The sequence below is a fragment of the Mirounga angustirostris genome, unplaced genomic scaffold, assembly GCF_029215605.1.
Source record: "Mirounga angustirostris isolate CCGP_5_RB_7025 unplaced genomic scaffold, mMirAng1.0.hap1 SCAF_10, whole genome shotgun sequence".
Lineage (NCBI taxonomy): Eukaryota > Metazoa > Chordata > Mammalia > Carnivora > Phocidae > Mirounga > Mirounga angustirostris.
Genome location: NW_026991718.1, coordinates 79802664 through 79823795, shown reverse-complemented (window position 1 = coordinate 79823795; position 21132 = coordinate 79802664). Strand labels below are relative to the sequence as shown.

Sequence of the window (21132 nt, the reverse complement as noted above, 5' to 3'; positions counted from 1 at the left end):
AGACGTGGTTCCTAAGAGGCAAGACCATGTAACTCTGAACTAGTTGACCGCAGAGGTGACAAATCCAGCTTTAGAATTCATCCTTTGTGTTCAAAAGGAGTGTGAGGCGCCAGGAAATGCCTTTGAACTCCGGGACCAGTGTTGTCCCCTAGGTCACCTAGTATACAAATACCTACAGTAAAATCCTGCTACTTTGCTCACAATCGTTTTGCTTCTTTTGTTTACAGGTTTAAGCAGTTTGATTTCTTTGCTGGGGACATCCACAGATCTCAGCATATTCCTGAATTGTCTGTCTTCAAATCTCCAAACATTTGTCTTCCAGGTACAAAACAATTATTTTTTTTTAAAGGGAAGAAGGGGTTGTTGATCATTCTAGCTACATTTTAGCACCCGTGCCCATGACCTGGTGCAATGAAAGAGTTTTCTCTGGCCAGAAATGTGTCAAGGCTGGTGTGGGTGTTAAAGATAGGGAAGTGGTGTCTCACTCCCTCCTGTAACAAGGCAGGAATCAGAGGCTGGCACGTACAGGTGTGTGTTTGTGGGTGAGCATGTGCAGTTGGGTGAGCATGTGTGGTCTCAGGTGTGTGTGCCAGTGAGCATGTAATTGCAGGTGAGTGGGGGTGACAGTGGATGAGCATGTGTGTGTGGGTGAGCGTGGGTGAGTGTGTGTGCAAGTGAGCATGAGTGTGGAGTGAACATGGGTATGTAGGTGAATGTGTGTGAGGGTGGGTGAGCATGTGCAAGCCCATGAGCATGGATGAGCGTATGTGTGCACCAAGCAAGAATGTCTAGGAGGAAGAGGGAGCGCAGTCTATTTAGGGAGAACAGTGCTGGTCTAGGTATTTTGCAGAACCATCCAAGTGTTAAGCTTGATTTCACAAAATCCAAGATGCATTGTTTTAGATACAGATGGGTTTGGTCCTTCTGATCGACTTGAAACTTGGGTGTTACTTGACTAGGGCGTTACTTTGGCTTTGTTGTCCTCATCCTCTGCCTTGGCAGCCTCACTGTAAGAGCTAAGAGTACTGTCAGAGAAAGCCTGCCCAGTGGCCCATCGGGGGTGGTGGGCGAGGAGCTGGGGGCTATGCATTAAAACCTAGACCCAAATGAGGCAGCCCAGGGCTGCGCTAACTTGAGGCATTGTCCTCTGAAGGCTGAGGCAGTTAGGAAGGGCCTTGATGAGGGAGGTGGGATTTAAACAAGATGTAGAAGGTGAATAGGATTAAAGCAAACTAAGAAAAGGAACAATGTCCACACGAAACTAGCAAGAGCAGAATGAGCATATGGAAAAATGGAGGGCCATTTACGGAAGAAGCAAATGTCTCTGGAGCAGAGAGCAAAGACTTGGAGGGCCTGGGCCAGAAACTCAACTTTGGGCTTTCTGTTAAGCCTCCAGTCACATTTCTTTCTCTCCCCCTTCCTGCCGCACGTGTTCTTGTCTGTATGCCTGTCCGCCCCATCAAAGAGAAAAGGGCACAGGTAATACCTAAGACTGCAGGCTGCAGTAGGGTGACACACCTCAGAGATGAACCAGGAAACTTTTCAGGAAGGAGCTTGAAAGTCAGTTCCAATGCTTGGCAGGTGTCTGTTTCCATTCTTTGCCTCTGGGTGATAATCGTTCCAGATTCTGTATGGCTTTTCTTTCTCCTCGTTGGGCTTTGGCAAAGCCTGTTTGTAACAGTGGTAAGCGTGTCTAGGGTTGCGTTGCTGTGGAGACATGTATTCATTTGATAGCTTCACCCGTAGAAGCTTTCGAGCTTCTGTTCCTTGTTTTGGGTTTTCACTCCACCCCTGACTTGAACCAAGATGAGTCCCCTGAGCCCAAGAGGCTCACCCTGTTTTAGACCATGTAACACTCTGTATTTCCCAAGACTCCCACCCCCATATCTTCAGCCTTCACAAATGAGGCATGTTAGAAAAATGGTATTTTTGTAACCATGCCTTTGAAGGGCTTGTTTTTGTACAACAGCTTGGCTGATAAAAAAACCAGACTATTGTCAATAAAATACTCAGACTGTGGAAATGTAAGCCCTGAGGCATGTGGGAGGTGACTAATGGCTTCAGTGGCTGGCGTCTGGCAGCGCGCTCGCAGAAGAAACCGATCCTCTGGGTCACGTGCTTGCTCTCCCAGTTCTCGGCGGTTCGGGCCCAGCAGCAGCTTCTGGACACAGGGGCCTGAAGTGCCACATGGATGGCCACAGCGCTCAGGGTTTACATTTCAACGTTTGTGCAGAGTGCTGGTCACCCAGGGCTACTTCTCTCCATGCTTTTCAGAAGTATCCTTGTGTCTGTTGAGCAGGGCTCCTCCTGGGAGCCCTGTGTTAGGTGGTCAGAAGCACCAGGCCAGGGGCCAGGAGCCCACGGGGGGAGGATGCCGCTCCTGGTTGGGGTTCACCACCTCCCAGAGCCCAGGGCACTCACAGTGTGCAGAGGAAGGAGCAGCAGAGATGAAAAAGGGTATTATTCCCTCATTTCTAGCCAGGCTCAACATCTCCTCCTCAGAGACTTGCGGTTGCGCCCCATGTGTGGCCCACATACACGATGAGGCTTAGGAGGGCTTCAGGGGTGTTCGTTCCAACACATGCCTGTGAGATTCATAGGATCCCCAAGGCGACTCTCGGTCTAGATGGAGTTTCGCAGCCTGCATGTGGAGGCATCTCACTGGTACCCAGTTTAGTGCCACTCAGGCTGTCCGCTGGCTGCCCAGGTGGAACCTTCCAGGCCTCAGGTCATGCACATGGCACAGTGGCCAGCTTTGTGCTTTCCAGAATCAGCACGGTGACCTTCATTAGCTGCTTTTGCACATGCTTGGACTGGGCAGGCATAGAGCGGCCAGCAGCTCTCTCAGGGGCGACAGCCAGGTGGGCCCAGCAAGGCTGCCCACGCCAGTCCCCTGTGGTTCTTCACAAATGACCGCTTTCGAAAAACTGTGTGGGATCAAAACAAAAAACGTAGGCCAGTTTCCCAGCTCTTTCTTCTCTCCACCAACCTCAAAAGGTTCTGCCCTAGAGTCATCTCCACAGGAGATGCAGGGGGACCACAAATAGGCTAGTGTGCCTCTGCCTCATCATTTCTTCTTCCTGTTCTCGCCCGGCCACTTGGGGGCATCTGTGCGTGGCAGCCGTGCGCTTGTGATCTTCCGGACTTTGTCACAAACCCCAGCATTTTTTTTCCTCACAAAAATGTAATAGCCCAGCAGAAGCAAAGAGGAGTTTATCAGATTGGCCGCCAGCTTCCAGCTAAGATGGAATTTCCTTCTCACCGCCGTGAGCAAAGCCATGACTCTCTGCCACAGAGATAGTTTCGGTAAGGCAGAGAACACAAAACATTTTGGTATTTTAAAATGTTATGACAGCATAGAATCCAGTCACCTTCTTTTCACCCTTTTTAAAAAATATTTATTTATTTTTGTGAGAGGGAGAGAGAGAGCAGGAACACGAGCAGGGGGAGAGGCAGAGGCAGAGGGAGAAGCAGGCTGCCCGCTGAGCAGGGAGCCCGACGAGGGACTCTATCCCAGGACCCCGGGATCATGACCTGAGCCGAAGGCAGACGTTCAACCAACTGAGCCACTCAGGCGCCCCTCTTTTCACCTTTTTTGTAAAATACAACACAGACCTAGAAAGCCATAATAATTGTGTTTTAATGGCAACCATCATAGTCCATCAAACAGTCAAACCAAGCTTCCCTTTCCCATTCCATCATGGTTGGATGCATAAGAGGCCTCCCCTTGTTTTTGAATTGTGTACTTGGGTGTTTTTAGAAAAGCACCCAGGGAGCCAAATGAGATGGGGAACAAATGGGTTCTTTGGGGCACCCAAGTTTAAATTTCAGGACTAATGATTGATCCAGTCACCATTGTATGCAGATAGTGGAAAGAGTGCAGTAGCATCCATTGCAAACTATCTGCTCAAATAGGTGGTCTTTCTCTGTCAGGAAGGGTCACGTCTGTCCCATCTGTGGCAAAGATGCAGCATAGGGGAACTGTAGGAAGGGAAGTTCACCACTGAGCCCCATGGAGAGGATCATTCATTCCAGTGGATAGTTGTGTCCCTACAAAGTCCCAGGCACCTTCCCAGGCACTGGGCGTAACAGCAGTGAAAAGACAAAGTCTCCGCCCCTGTGAGCTTGCACACCAATCTGGGTGAAGGATCCCTGCTCCAGAGAGCTGCCAGATGCCCTAACAGCAGGTGAAACGAGGAAGAGAAGACAAGCTTTATCGTAGACCAGTTTTGCCAACACTCTGGAACTCTTTCGAGGATGGCTGCTGTCACCTGTCATCCATGGAGGTGACACCCACTGGTAATGAGACTCTCCCTTTTAGTGAAGTCCAAAATGACTCTGCTTTATGCTAATGCTCTCCCAGAGCAAAGTGAGGGAGCGGAGCTCATGTGCTGAGCTCCTGATAAGAAACCCAGCCCTGAAGCTGTTGCCCCCTACCCCACCACACACCCTCTTTGGACCTCGTATGATGTCCCAAAAAGTATTTACACTGGTTTTTCCTCTTCACGTGGTTAAATGGGCCAGGGGTTGCTGGTCAAGCTTATTCCAGACCAGGTCAGGCCATCCTGTCTCACCGGGATCCATCACAGAAAAACAAACATTGCGTAAGGCTTTGAAATGGACAAAAGTTTGCTGGAAATGGACAAAAGGCTTTGAAATAGGCAGAAGGTTCTGAGTTATCTTCAGCTTTCATGTGTTCGAGTTATTTTACAACTCTCTAAATTGTATCAGTAATAATGCAAATGATTCTCCCCCAGGGAAATGCAAACTAATTGTGTCAGGTGGATGCTATTGATTACTGCCCTGAGGACAGATCTGTGGGGCATCTTTACTGTCTATACACGCTCAGTGCTTGGAATTCTCCTTTGAACAAGTTGGCAACATTTTACGAACTTCCTCTTTAATAAATGACTTATATGAGATCTTTGACACATGTTCATTTTATATCTGTAGAGAGGGGGGTGGTTTTACCTTCATTAAAAAAGTATCTTTTGGGGCGCCTGGGCGGCTCAGTTATTGGGCGTCTGCCTTTGGCTCAGGTCATGATCCCGGGGTCCTGGGATCGAGCCCCGCATCAGGCTCCCTGCTCAGCGGGAAGCCTGCTTCTCCCTCTCCCACTCCCCCTGCTTGTGTTCCCTCTCTCACTTTGTCTCTCTCTGTCAAATAAATAAATAAAATTTTTAGAAAAAAAATATCTTTTAACGATAGCAATAAGCCAGATCCCCCTCCCCTCAACCCTGCCCTGCTTTTCAGCTGAACATTAATTATCCTTCTTTCCTGGAAGACCAAAGACCTTGGGATTTGGAGCGTTCCGCTGAGTCACATGCCCTCCTGTCTCCCCTTCACGATCTCCCTGATGCCTGGCCTGCAGGTGCTACATTTCCAGCCTATGATCGGCAGCTGGCTCCCATCCATACTCTGCCTCCACGTCTCCTCCCAGCCTAGCCCTTAACTGCCCCGTGTGCCAACCACAGGGGGCTGAGGGGCACATTCTCCAGCTCTGGGAATGGCACCTCTCTCTCTGTAGGATTTGCTTTTCTCCACCTCACCCTAGATGGGCTTTAAGTTCCCTCTCATGGCTCAAGACGATTTAGCTGTCTGTGCTTTCTGTCCCAAAAGCCACCTTGCTGGGGTTCACAGGTACAGAATGCCTGCCCAGGACCCCCAGGATCTGCTAGAGGAGTGAGAAGGCCCCAGTACACAGAAGTTAAAAGCCCCAGAAAAGTTGGTAATTCCATAGTGATCGGTTTATCTGTCCATCTGTCTATCTAATTATTCATTTAGGGTTGTTATTTCAATGTAGGCTCTTGGCATCTGTTCCATTTGCTGCTTTTGGAATTTGTGACTCATCTACTTCAGTCATGCATAGAAGAGGAAGAGGAGGATGACGACGGGGGACATCTCAAGGAAAGGCTACCAGATGATCAGTCTCTTGTCCAGCCAGACCAGGCATCTCTCCACCCTCCAGATTCCTCTCCATCTCAGGAGTATGAAAGCCCAAGTGTGGATCCACACTGGGTGACCCTGAAACACATGGGCCAGAGCCAATGTCCCATGGGTGTGAGCAGTGTGGTTCTCAGGGTCCTGGGCTTCCTGGTGGACAGTGACACGGGCAATAAGGTACAGACACAGGGGCCCCAGCTTCTGCAGTCTTTGCAAAGGACTAAGAACTATCACATGGTTAGGAAACCCATAAAGATCACTTTGTCCAAACGACGATACACAGCTCTAGATCCGTCTTTGCTTTGGGAGATCTTGCCAGAGGTGATTATAGTAGCTTATCTGTTGATCACTGGTTGGCTCAGGTTCGTGGTGCATAGATAGGTACCTGGCACACTCAGAGGTGTGGAATATTTGGATGACCTGGGTCTTGCCTTCCCACACTTACCAGGGGTGGTTAGACTGACTGAGCTAACTAAACTAAGAGAGAAGCACTGAAAACACCTCTGGTATTTTGGATTTTGAAAAGATGGAATTGGGGTACATCCTGAAAGATAAAAGTGAGAACTGCTAGGGCGCCTAGGTGGCTCAGTTGGTTAAGTGGCCAACTCTTGATTTCAGCTCAGGCCCTGATCTCAGGGTTGTGAGATCGAGCCCCATGTCCAGTTCCACACCGGGCATGGAGCCTGCTTAAGATTCTCTCTCTCTCTCTCTCTGCCCTTCCCTCCTTTAAAAAAAAGATTCTCTCTGCCTCTTCCCCCACCTCAAAAAAAAAAAAGAATTGCTATTTATCTAACACCTACTATACACCCTTTATATGCATTATCTCAAAGCCATACAATCCTGCAGAGTATCTGCTCTTACCATTTTCATGCCATGGCTGAGGTAACTGAGGGTCAGAGAAGCTAAGTGACTTGCACAAAGTCACACAGCAAGTAAACAGTGGAACAGAGATTGGAGTCCTGGCCTGCCTGATCTCCAGTCCATTCTTCTCCCGCAACACAAGATCAGAGGAGGGTGATCCATGCCCCAAGGAGAATAGGACACAGGTTGCAGAGGTCAGAGAGGGGGCCCTCTCTGAGTGCCAGAAAGTGGAGCCAAACTGATGAAACAAGCAACTGCAACTCCTCTGTTGACCGAGGAAGCAGGGGTACCTGGTGTAAAAAAAAAAAAAAAAAAATTGCCTTAGTATTAATTTCTAAAATTTCTATACATGTTTGGAAGTTTAGCCACTTTGCATAGTATTTCTTCCGCACCCTCAAGTTCCTTCCTCTTTTGAGAAGATGAGGAGTTGAGTTGAGTAGGAGACCCAGGCAGAGGCCTTGCCCTTCACCTAACAGGGGTCTTGATCATGGAAATGAATCACAGCTTGAAACTGTCCATACCCTACAGTCCCCACAATAACCACAACCTCCAAGGGACCTTTCCTTCCTGAACAAACTGTCATTCCAAGTACTCCAGAGTTCAGAGAACCCTGTTAATTTTTTTTATATAAAGATTTATTTATCTATTTTTAGGGAGAGAGTGTGATTAGGGGGAGGGGCAGAGGGAGAAGGAGAGAATCCACAAGTAGACTCCCTGCTGAGCGGGGAGCTCAACACGGGGTCAGTCCCAGGAACCTAAGATCATGACCTGAGCTGAAACCCAGAGTCCGATGCTTAACCAACTGAGCCACCCAGGCACCCCCCAGAGAACCCTGTTATTGAGCACTACTTGGATGGAACAACCTACTAGACAAAAATAATATGAGCAGGAGCAAAAGAGATGCCTCTCAGGTTTACAAATTCTCTGTCTTTGGTTTTTGTTTTCTTACCTTGCAATAATAAGTTCATATATCCAGCTGCCTTTGATATGGTTGGTAGAGTAGATTCAGACGTGTGTCTATAAATAAGAAACTCACCTCCTCTGAGAGTGTATCTGTGAAGCAGACATGACAAATAGGCATGAAATAGGGATATAGTGACATACTGGCCTCAAATCAGGGACCCCATGGCAGGGGCAGGAGAGCTGGGCCGCCTTAGGAAAACAACAGCTGGGGACAATTAGGGCATCACTCACGAGTTGGTATTTCAGGGCTTTTGGTAGAGAGAAGGCCCAGTTAGACCCAGTTGGCCAGGCTGTGCCCAGTGAAATGTCTCTCCCTGCACCCTGACCCTCTGGACGATGTACCCTGTCCTGGCAACAGGGTCCAGAAAGGGCTGGCCAGTAGGAAGCCCCCCTGAGTGCACTCTGGAGCATTCTATGGAACCCTAACAGGACAAGCAATTGTGCTGGATGCTCAGCTCCAAGTGTGTACATCTCTCCACTCACTGGCTGGGGAGAGAGCTAGGACTGTAGACAATTTGACATGCCCCTTAGTCACCAAGGTAACCAGGAGTAAACTTTTACTTCTTTGGCCACAGTTAGAAGCTGGTGGAGAGCAGACACTGTCAGCTCCTTGTGCTGGGCATTTAAATGCATCATTTCAACAACCCAGTGAGATGTACCATCATTGCCCCCGTTTCACAGATAGCATAACTGAGGCTCATGAGGGGTGGAGTAATGTTCACAAGGTCACCTCACTAGTAATTGACAGAGCAGGGATTCAAACCTCTGTAGATCTCCTTGCAAAACTGTCCCTTCCTAGCACCCTCTCTCTCCCCAAAAGATGCTACCATGTGCTCTAATTCCAAAAGCAGTGAATTGGGAATAAATTAAAAATACCTTCAAGTCTGATGACTTGGGAATGTAAGTGGGCAATTCTAGTACATAACTTCCTGGGTTCAAATGCCCCATCTTCCACTTCTTAGCTGAGAACATTGGGCAGGTTGCTTAATTTATCTGTTCCTCAGCTTCCTTATCTACAAAATGGGAATAATAATATCTAATTCCATAGGGCTGTTATAAAGTTTAAATAAGTCAATCATTGCAAAATTCTTGGAACATAGTAAGAACCCATAATCATTAGTCATCATTATTATTTCTCCAAAGAAACTTAATCTGAGCGCCTTTCCATGACACTCCACCCAATCCCCTAGCAACTCCAAAGTTTATTGCAGTGGGGTTTGACTTATATTTAATTGGTGGAAACAATGGAGAAAGACATTAAATACTTAATTGAACTACATAATAAAGCAATACAGGCAGATGAATGTCAGATAACCCAAGGTAATATGCATTAGAGATTAATTAAACCTGCTTCTGTCTGTGCATGCCTGCTGAATTAGCTATAATGACTTAAACGCTCTAACACCAAAAAGTTATGCTCATCTAATTTTTATTGCGTTCATTATTCAGCATTTGCACTCCTCACCAACAAAAAAGCACACCCACGGTGTCTCATCTGCATTCATCTGCCACGAGTTAACACCCCATTCAGCGGCACATCTGTGGCTTCCTCATTCTTTGAACAATTTAGTGTTACCCTGCACCTATGATAACATCCAGAGTCAGTATTCTGGACTGCCCTATCCATCTGTCTCTCTTCTACAACTCCAGCAACGTTCACGATAGGAAGGTGCCCAGGAGTGTTTAAGAATAAAGTAAAAAATCACAGATATTAAATAAGGAATATTCTTTTTAAAAACATACCACATGGGGGCGCCTTGCTGGCTGAGTTGGTAGAGCACGTGACTCTTGATCTTGGGCTTGAGTTTGAGCCCCACATTGGATGTAGAGATCACTTAAAAAAATATTTAGAAATAAAAAATAAAAACAAAAAATAAAAGCATACCACACATTTTTCACTTTAGGGCATGTACTCAAGGATTAAAGCATGGCAAAAATATTTAAAAACAAGGGACTCTTTAGCTATAGGACAAAGGTAAAGACGATTTTTTTTTTTAAAGATTTTATTTATTTATTTGAGAGAGAGAATGAGAGACAGAGAGCATGAGAGGGGGGAGGGTCAGAGGGAGAAGCAGACTCCCTGCTGAGCAGGGAGCCCTATGCGGGACTCGATCCCGGGACTCCAGGATCATGACCTGAGCCGAAGGCAGTCGCTTAACCCACTGAGCCACCCAGGCGCCCAAAGACGATTTTTTTGAGAGAGAAGAAAAACATCCTCTCATTGGGTGGTGATGGTTATTGTCAAATTTAGGGAGAAAGAGTGAGAAATACTTTCACTAACCTTGCGTTTGAAGTTGTTTTGTGTACATCTTTGTAAAATATATTCCTTATGGGGGGTGGAGGGGGTTATCAATGAAACCAGACCCAAGAAAATACATCTCTATCAATTTGAAAGTATTCATGTCCGAGGAATTGCTAATCTTCCCAGTACCATAAGAGCTAAGGGAAGGAAGGCCTAGTATCCTGGTTTCTCTGATAGGAAGCCTTGCTCAGGCAAGTTAGATGGCTTATCCAAGAGTGGGCACTAAGTTAACACTAGAATCTGTGATTCTCTCAAATCTATTACTACCCAACTGAGTGTTAATTTAACCAATGACTGTTTTCATGGTTTCCCCCCACCCCCACCCCTTATCTATTGGTATATCTGATGGATGGTGGAGGGAGGGTCTATGTGGGAATTTGAGCCAAGAATGCAGGGACTGGTATCCATCTGGAAGGCAGCCAAAGCGATGAGCATTGCAGCCACATAGGAGCCCTTAAACATTTCACAGGTTCCTTCTTGATTTTCACAACGGATCCACACTCTCCCGTGTCTTTAATGGAAGAGTGTTGGGTTTGATCTCAGCTCCTCACAAACAACCGCAGGCCCATTCCTTTTCCTAAAGAGAGCCCACCCGCCTCACCCCCCATGGCCCCTCTCTCTTGCACCATCCCAGGGTTGAGATTCCTTCCCTGAAGTCCTCACCAGGCCCCGAGCATTCCTCAAAGAAATTAGGATATCCCGTAGTAGGAACAAATAAAGGCAGAAGCTTCCAGTTGAGGTCCAAGGGTGGGGCGAGGTCATGGTAGAAGAATATAAATGGTGGGTCCAGCAACAGGGAATAACTTTTTTTTCTATCTTTGTCTTTTAAACATTTCCCCCTTGCAGCTCATCCAGGTATTATTGGAGGACAAGGCCGCAGAAAGCACGGTCAAACTCAGCCTTCCTGTGGGACAAGAAGCCCTTGTAACCCTAAAAGATGGACAAAAATTTGTAATTCACATATCAGATGTACCCCAAAGCTCTGAAAATATTTTTTTTCAGGGAAAGCAATGCAATATATGATTATTTATTTGAATAGGACATGAGAAAACATAGATTTTCACTCTTAAAAATATATTAAATGCTAAAGCTTTTGTATTGGTAGGAAAGAAGATTTTATGTACATAATAGAGGTAGCATTGTATGTATTGTGTTTATATGTATTTCAAGGAGTTAGTTTTGATGAATCATATAAACTGATTTGGAGAATAATTTTTGCCTCTGATGCTTTTCTTCGGGGCTTTTCAGGTGTGTTTATTGGGAACTTAACAGAAGAGAAATTTGAGAAATTTTGTTGGGAGTAGAGAAATAGATCTCTAGAGAAAGATAAAGTTTTTTGTTTTTTTTTAAGATTTTATTTATTTGAGAGAGAGAGAATGAGAGAGAGAACACATGAGAGGGGATAGGGTCAGAGGACGAAGCAGACTCCCCGCCGAGCAGGGAGCCCGATGCGGGACTCGATCCAGGGACTCCAGGATCATGACCTGAGCCAAAGGCAGTCGCTTAACCAACTGAGCCACCCAGGCGCCCTGAGAAAGATAAAGTTTGAAGAATACAAACTGATACCAGGAGTAGAAGGCCAATGGTAACATTTTTCTTCCCTTGGTAGTGCCTTGATTGAAATAGAATTTGCAGAAAGATCCCCTCAGGCAGTGAGGAACAGACAAAATGCAATTTGATACCGACTGTTTGGCTTACACATTGGTCCATTAAAACATTCCTAAAGTGAGGTCGAATTTTGAACCCAACAGTGTCTGCAACAAATGATGATAGCCTGCTTTGAATCACTTTTTATTCCTCTCTTCGTTGCAAAATCCTAAGAAATGTTGAAACTAAGAATAGAGCCTCGTTAAACCAGATCAGTTTCTATGTAACTGATTATAATATTTAAAAAGGAATTTAACAATTCATGCTTAACATGATTTCTGGCATAAGTGGAGATAATAGAGAATATTTTATTGATCTCATGTTATTTAAGAAATGAATTAAATTTCCCTAAACGCTTGGAAATTTTAAAGAAACATTAAGAACTCTGTCTCTAGATCCATTAAGAATTATTCATCTTTATAGTTAAAGAAGTAATCATTTTTCAAGGCCCTCTCCCCCTACACTTAATATATTACATCATTACTTAAGCTCTCTGGGAGGAGTTGTTTGTCAAAGACTAACAAAGAGATATTCCTTTGCTCACTGTTCAGTGACCTTGCGTATCCTTTGTTTGCTTGCATATAAGTAGAGGGTTGGGAGACTGCGTCAAGGAACAAAGGTAGTACCAAGATGTATCAGTCTGGGAACAGTGAATTTTGTTTGCATATTTGGGGGTAAACTGATTAGCTGAGTAGCAGAGGACATAACGTCCTTGAAAAAGCCAACCAGGTTTATCAAAGGCAACAGTCTGAATTGTTTGTCTCTGGAGTTAGAAGTTAGGGTAGGGGATGAGGGTGGGTAGTAAGAAAGAGAAGCAGAAGGGGCTATTGGGACCCTCATAGTGTTTCCAGTTCTTGGCTGGGGGGGTGGCCATATAAGTGCGTTCACCTTGTGAAAATGTATCATAAAGCTTATGATTTGATTTACTTTTCTGCTTTATGAAAATAGAAGGCAGGGCGCCTGGGTGGCTCAGTTGGTTGGGTGACTGCCTTCGGCTCAGGTCATGATCCTGGAGTCCCAGGATCAAGTCCTGCATCGGGCTTCCTGCTTGGGGGGGAGTCTGCTTCCCTCTGACCCTCCTCCCTCTCATATGCTCTCTCTCTCTCATTCTCACTCTCTCAAATAAATAAATAAAATCTTTAAAAAAAAAAAAAAAAAGAAAAGAAAAGAAAATAGAAGGCATTGCACACGTAATGGGGATTGTGTTGGAGGTTCCTGGTGGGAGAATGGTTAAGAAGCACACAAGATTTCAAGAGACAGTGAGCCAGGCTAGAAAGCCTCCGAGACCAACGAGCACCGATGTGGAAATGGGCCTGCGCCTGCCATGTACATCTTTGTTTTTCCCACTCAATCCACCTCCCTGATGAGCTGAGGCAGGAGGCCGAGCAAGGAGACCAAGAGTCTAACCACATCCTACTCCCTCACCTCAGGCCTCAAGACCCAACACAGTTCTCAGCCAGGAGAGAGAAGACCGCTTTTATCCTTAATAAAGTTTGACATTTGGATTATTACATTGGATCGGACATTCTAATTACTCAATAGAGATGGTTCCTGTTTCATTCACGGCAAATTATGCTCAGAGACTGAGGTTGTCTTTGCCAATAATTTATTTAACGAAATTTCACTGTGGGAATTATAATTTATAATAATGATATGTCACAAGCCAGTCGCATCCAGGATAATGTCTCTTCATGAGCCAATAAAGAAAGAACATACTCCAAACCAGCGATAGATTAATTACATTACTGTCCCAGGCAAAAGGGAGATGAAAGAAAGAAAGTCCAAATTTTTTTTTTTTTAAAGATTTTATTTATTTGACAGAGAGAGAACACAAGCAGGGGGAGTGGGAGAGGGAGAAGCAGGCTTCCCGCGGAGCAAGGAGCCCGATGCGGGGCTGGATCCCATGACCCTGGGACCATGACCTGAGCCGAAGGCAGACGCTTAACGACTGAGCCACCCAGGCGCCCCCAAGAAAGTCCAAATTTAATTGAGGGGTACATTTCCACCAGTTGATTCTCAGAAGAGTTGGCTGAGCCACCCAAGAGCCGACGTCCAGGGGCCAGCCCAGATTGAAAGTGTCTTGTTCCTAGAGCACCATGCTAGCAGAGCCGAGGTGCTGGTGTTGGCGGGGAAGAGGCTCCCCAGCAATGAGTAGCCTTGCCACAGCAGGAGCTAATGTCCAAGGTCTTCAAAGAGCTCTTTAGATCACCAAAGAGTAGCCTTGTCCAGACGGAACACTCTTGGTAAGTCTTTGCAAATGTTTAGTATTAACGGTTTCCTATCTATAAGCACTGAGCGCAGCAGCTTTGGGGACCTCCTTTTGATATGGCCACCCAAATGTAAACCAAGTCACCCTTAGATCAAGACAGCTTCACTTATGCCATAAAGAAGTGGATTTGAAGTCATAACAGGTCTTATGATCGAGAGTGACCTGGTGGTCTATGATGTGAACATGAACATGAGCATAAATAGGAGCTCCCTCTGGCCCCTTCCCCAGACTTGGGTTTTTATCCAAGAGCCAGAAATAATTCACAGAGTGAATGGCAAAGATTGTTTTCTGCTTGCACCATCTATCACTTCACAATTTGGGCATGACAAACTAATCCTTAATGGCTTAAAACAGCCACACTATGTGTATTTTTCCTCACTGGTCCTCAGGTTGCTTGGATGGTTATGCTGATCTGGGCTGGACCTCGTGAACCTCAGCTGGGCTCACTCAGGCATCTGCCATGGAGGCAATAGTATTTTCTGGAACAGTCATCTGAAATAGAAATACTAATGAGACCGCGTACAAACAGAAATCTTCCCAGGGCCCATCACTAGTGTCAATATGGTGCTTGCAAAAAGAGAAGCACATCAAATAGCACATAGATCTTGGAACATAAAATTGCACCCACGATGATGTTAAATTGGAAGCCCACTAACATTCTGGCAGCAGACAGATCTTGCAAACACAGATATTTGATCTAAAATGTATGGCGATGTGTTCCAAAATTAAATATTTGTCATGCATATTCTTTTGTCAAGTACTCTTTAAGCATCACAGATCATCATGGAACTAAACAGGCAAATTCCTGCTCCTCTGGAGTTTATATTCCTGGTAGAAGAATAACACTTAACTAATCAACAGAAGTCTGATATCTTAGGTAGTGATTGCTATTACTAAGTATAATACTAAAAATAACATGCAATAAGGGAGATAGTGATGGGGAGGCAGGTGTTACTTATAGGGTTCGCCAGCAAGGTCTCCTTCAGAAGGTATAATTTGAAAAAGAGAGCTGAAGAAAGTAGGAAAAAAGAAATTGTGAGAATCTTCTAGAAGGGTGGGACAATGAATCAGAGTTGTTGAGTAGCACTACCAGGCAGCCCCAGTGGCTTCTTGAAGTTAATGGCATGAATTTAAAATTATTAAGGGATTTAAAATCAATTATCAGTTTCAGAAATATAGCAAGCTTGTTTATTTGAATGAATTTATCAGGTGAAAACTACTATCTGTATTGGGAAAAATAGAAAACGTCTTCTTAAAAGCATCAAAAAGCTGACTAGATAGGAAAAAAAAAAAAAATCTCCAGATCAAAATCTAAGAGAAAGTGGACTTCAGTGGGATAAGCCAAGCACCAAGTCTACTTTTTCCAATCTACATAACTTTGAACTTCAGGTTTGATGACCTCTTAGGGTGAAGAGAGCAGTAGCCGAATACCAGAACCCACCCAGGGTAGGGAGTCAAATAGCAGACCTCACAAATTGGAACATCCGAAGGGTTATACACTCCAGGTAAGGGTGAGTCAGAAGTAAATGCGCCTCTGCCCTCTCCACCCCACCCCTGCTCCACATCCAGGAGGTTTCAAAGAAGGTTGCTGTGTGTATCAGCTCAGGGAGAAAGCTGTCACTCACTCTTCTCCCTTTCTCCCAGCCCCTAGCAACCACTCCTTTTATTGACAAATGGTATTCTATTGTATGGATAAACCACATTTTATTTATCCATTCATCATTTGATAGATATTTAGGTTGTTTTCCCTGAATGGAAACATAAATAATGTCATTTCCATTTGAATAAGGCCTCTACAAACATTGGTGTACAAGTTTTTGTGTGGACATACGTTTTCATTTATCTTGGGTATATATACCTACGAATGAAATGGCTGGTTCATATGCTAACTCTATGTTTAACATTTTCAAGAACACCCAAACTATTTTCCAAAGTGACTGCACTATTTTATATTCCCATCAGAAATGGGTAACAGTTCCACATTTTCACCAATATCTATCACTTGCCTTTTTGATCATAGGCATCCAAGTGGGTGTGAGGTGGTATCTCATTGTGGTTTTGATTTGCATTTCCCTAATGACTAATGATGTTGAGCATTTTCTCATGTGCTTATTGGCCATTTGCATATCTTCTTTGGAGAAATGTCTATTCAAATTTTTTGCACATTTTTTCTTATTTATTTATTTTTAAAGATTTTATGGGTTTTTTTTTTTAAGATTTTATTTATTCATTTGACAGAGAGAGAGAGGGAGGAGACCACAAGCAGGGGGGAGCAGCAGGTATAGGGAGAGGGAGAAGCAGGCTCCCAGCTGAGCAGGGAGCCCAATGCGGGGCTCGATTCCAAGACCCTGGGATCATGACCTGAGCCGAAGGCAGACGCTTAACCAACTGAGCCACCCAGGCATCCCTGTATTTATTTATTTGAGAGAGAGAGCATGTGAGCAGTGGAAGGGGCAGAGAGAGAGGGAGAGAGAGAATCTCAAGCAGACTCTGTGCCGAGTGGATCTCATCCTGAGATCATCACATGAGCTGAAATCAAGAGTTGGACACTTAACACACTGAGCCACCCAGGCACCCCATTTGCATATTTTTAGATAGGCTTATTTGTTTTCTTGTTATTGAGTTGTAGATGTTCTTTGGATATTCTGGATACAAGTCCCTTGTCAGATACATGATTTGCACATATTGTAACAGTAAATACTGCAGGATGTCTCTGTAACAGAATGTTTTACCTAGCAAAAAAGTCTTCATCACATCTAATAAATATAACAACATTCTTTCATATCATCTAATACTTAGCCCATATCCAGATTTCTCTACTTACCTCAATAATAGATTTTAACAGTTGGTCCCTACATTGTACCTCATTTTATGTCTCCTGAATCTTTTCATATCTATAACCATACACCCATGATTTTTCATGCCATTTATTTGTTGAAGAAACTGGGTTATTCATACCATGGAGTGTTCCACATTCTGAATTATATAACTTGTTCCATTGCATTCTGTTTTTCTGTTATCTAGAAGTTAAAATAGATGCTTGGGTGGGTTCAAGCCAAAATTTTTATGTGTTTGTTTCAAGTTTTTGTTTAAATTCTAGTTAGTTAATAGGAAACAAACTGAGGAGGGTAGGAGAGGTAGGTGGGGAGGATGGGGTAACTGGGTGATGGGCATTGAGGAGGGCACATGATTAATGAGCACTGGGTGTTATATGCAACCGACGAATCACTGACCTCTACCCCTGAAATTAATAATACACTATATGTTAATTAATTGAATTTAAATAAAATTAAGAAATAAAAAATAAAAGTTCTATGGAAAATAACAAAAAAATAATAAATTCTAGTTAGTTAACATATAGTGTAATATTGGTTTCAGGAGTAGAATTTAGTGATTCATCATTTACATACAACACCAGTGCTCATCCCAAGTGCCCTCCTTAATCCCCATCACCCACTTAGCCCATCCTCCCACCTACCTCCCCTGCAACAACCCGTCAGTTTGTTCTCTATAGTTAAGACTCTCTTATGGTTTGCTTCCCTCTCTTTTTTTTCTTCCCCTATGTTCATCTGCTTTGTTTCTGAAATTCCACATATGAGTGAAGTCAGATGATATTTGTCTTTCTCTGGTTGACTTACTTCACTTAACATAATACACTCGAGCTCCATCCACATCATTGCAAATGACAAGAGATTTCATGCTTTTTGATGGCTAAGTAATTTTCCATTGTTTATATATACCACATCTTCTCTATCCATTCATCAGTCAATGGACGTTTGGGCTCTTTCCATAATTTGGCTATCATTGATAATACTGCTATAAACATCAGGGTGCATGTACCCCTTCAAATCTGTATTTTTGTATCCTTTGGGTAAATACCTAGTAGTGCAGTTGTGGAGTCATAGGGTAGCTCTATTTTTAACGTTTTGAGGAGCCTCCATACTATTTTCCAGAGTGGCTGCACCAGTTTGCATTCCCATCAACAGTATAAGAGGGTTTTCCTTTCTCCACATCCTCACTAGCATCTGTTCTTTCCTGAGTTGTTAATTTTAGCCATTCTGACAGATGTGAGGTGGCATCTCATCGTAGTTTTGATTTGTATTTCCCTGATGAGCACCTTTTCATGTATCTGTTAGCCATCTGGATGCCTTCTTTGGAAAAATGTCTATTTGTGTCTTCTGCCCATTTTTAACTGGATTATTTGTTTTTGGGGTGTTGAATTTGATAAGTTCTTTATAGATTTTGGATGCTAACCATTTATCTGACATGTCATTCACACATATCTTCTCCCATTTCATAGGTCAGGCCAAATTTTTTTAAAACACTTCATAGAGGGCGCCTGGGTGGCTCAGTTGGTTAAGTGACTGCCTTCGGCTCAGGTCATGATCCTGGAGTCCCGGGATCGAGTCCCGCATCGGACTCCCTGCTCGGCAGGGAGCCTGCTTCTCCCTCTGACCCTCCCCCCTCTCATGTGCTCTCTCTCTCTCATTCTCTCTGTCTCAAATAAATAAATAAAATCTTTAAAATAAATAAATAAATAAATAAATAAATAAATAAATAAATAAATAAATAAATAAATAAAAATAATAAAACACTTCATAGATAGCCCTTTGCAATTCCTACTTGTGTACACACTACTACATCACATCAGGAAATACTTGATGTCACTATAATGGGCTGAATGTTTGTGTTCCTCCAAAATTCATAGGTTGAAGCCCTAGACCCCAGTGTTTAAAGGTGGGGACTTTGGGAGGCAACTAGGATTAGATGAAGTCATGAGGGTGGGGCCCTCATGATGGGATTAGGTGCCTTTATAAAAAGAGAACAAGAGGAGAGGCCATGTGAGAACACAGTGAGGTGGCCGTCTACAAGCCAGGAAGAGAGCCCTCACCAGACATCAAACCTGCTAGCACCTTGATCTTGGACTTCTCAGCCTCCAGAACCGTGAGAAATAAATGTCTGTTGTTTGAACCACCTAGTCTATGTTATTTTGTTATAGCAGCCCAAACAGACTAAGACTGTCCTTTGTCCCACATTTGATGAAATTAAGAATTAAGATTGATCACAGGGCTCAAGTGTTGCCAGGCAGATGTATCCACTATAAGATTCCACTCAAAATTTCACTATTATTTTATATATTGATTATTGTTGCCTATATTGATTGCTCCATTAGGGGTTGCAAAATGATTTTTTTTCCCCTAATTTTCTAATTCCTTCTAGCTGTATTAGCTAGAATTTTTCTAGAAAGAAAATCTTTCCCTCATCAACAGTTTGGTTACTTTGAAATATAATTGAAATATAAGAGGAAAGGCAGGATAAATGCTTAGATTATTTTTGCTTTAGAAAAAAATAGAATAAATCAGATGCCCAGTGATGACTATTGAGGATTTGTCTTTTGTTTTTGTTTTTAATCATTATTAACTCAAAAGACCAGTGTACCCATTATCTGTACTTACGTCTTACAGGATTATTGTACAACATCAAAAGCAGGAACTGAACATTGGTGCTGTGTGTGTATAGTTCTATGACACTTTATCACATGTGGATTTGTGTAACCACCACCACAACCAAGATGCAAAACTCTTCCACCATCACAAAGAGCTCCCTCATGCTACCCCCTTATAGTTACACACCACCCCCCATGTACCATCACTAACCCTTAGCAACCACTAGTCTGTTTCCCATCCCTATAACTTTGTCATTTTGAGACTGTTATATAAATGAAACCATACAATGTGTGACCTTTTGAGTCTGGGACTTTTTCTTCACTCAACATAATGTTTATAAGATCCACCCAAGTTGTTGCATATATCAGTTTTTATTGCTGAGTAGTATTCCATGGTATGGGTATACCCATTTGTTTAGCCATTCACATATTGAGGAACATTTGGGTTGCTGCCATTTTGGGGCTGTTACAAATAAAGTTGCGATGAACAGTGATGTATATAGGTTTTTGTGGGAGACATACGGTTTTAGTTCTCTGGAAAAATGCCCAGGAGAGCAATTGCCAGGGAGTACGGTAAATAAATGTATGTTTAGTTTTTAAAATAACTTCCTTCCACCACTATTCTTTTTGATGCTTAAATTATTCCATCTTTTCCCAGTGGAAGACCTTTTGAGTTGCCCCCTGTGTTTTTCTGACATGACCCATTAATCTTTTCTAGCTCTGTTTCTTTTCTAACTCGAGAAGGCATCCCAGGCGCGTCTTGTACATTCCCAGCCCCAAACTTTAAACCTTGCTTTGTTACCTCTGACCACATGCCTCTCATTGTTCTTGACAAAGTATTTGTGAGTGGGAAGTAAGGGTGAGCAGTGGATCTGCAACCCATTCTCTCCTATTACTAGTCATATCTTCTTGTAAAGATACCGATGGCCAGTCTCCTGCAACCAAACCTGAGAGTATTTGCTAGTGGGAGAGTCCTTCGCGATAGCAGCAAATACCAGATGGTTCTGGATTGCTTACAGTAAACAAATCTAAAATCTCTGGAAAATGTCAGTAAGCCAAGTAACTGAGTTCCAATTCAAAATAGCTCCTTCTGGCTAAGTGCTATGACCACATGCATCATTTAGAGACCTCATGTGGTAGTCATACACTGCTTGTGGGACTATAAGACGGTAAAAATCATATTGGAAAACAGTTTGACAGTGTTTCCATCTGCTTGGGCTATCATAACAAAATACCATAAACTGGGTGGCTTAAACCACAAACATTTATTTTCTCACAGTTCTGGAGGCTAGAAGTGCAAGATCAAGATGCCAGGTGACTTGATTTGTGGTGAGAGCTCTCTCCCTGGTTTCAACTATCTCTCTTCTTGCTGTGTCCTTACACAGCTTTCCTGGATGCATAGACACAGTGGGGCAGGAAGGTGGGTGGAAGAACTCTCTCTCTTCCTCTTCTTGTAAGGCCATTATCCCATCACAGGGCCTCACCCTTATGACCTAATCTAACCCTAATTACCGCCCAAAGACCCCATCTCTAAATACCATCACAATGAGGGGTAGAGCTTCAACATATGAAGGCGGGGGACCCACAAACATTCAGCCCATGACACAGTTTTGTATAAACATATACCTACTCTATCAGCCAGCGATTTTATTCCTAGGTATTTACCCAAAAGAAAGAAAACCTATATTCACAAAAAGACTT

General features: G+C 43.7%; 1 protein-coding gene across 1 annotated transcript in view; it reads left to right on the top strand.

The window, feature by feature from the left end:
* RFX8 (regulatory factor X8) overlaps nt 1-11426 on the top strand; it is a 252412-nt gene extending 240986 nt beyond the window's left edge. The window contains exons 23-26 of the mRNA XM_064572648.1: nt 228-322; nt 3192-3306; nt 5804-6120; nt 10916-11426. Of these exons, the coding sequence (XP_064428718.1) occupies nt 228-322; nt 3192-3306; nt 5804-6120; nt 10916-11092 (704 nt within the window). The 3' untranslated portion in view covers nt 11093-11426. The remainder of the gene's footprint in view (nt 1-227; nt 323-3191; nt 3307-5803; nt 6121-10915) is intronic.
* The last annotated feature ends 9706 nt before the right edge of the window (nt 11427-21132 follow it).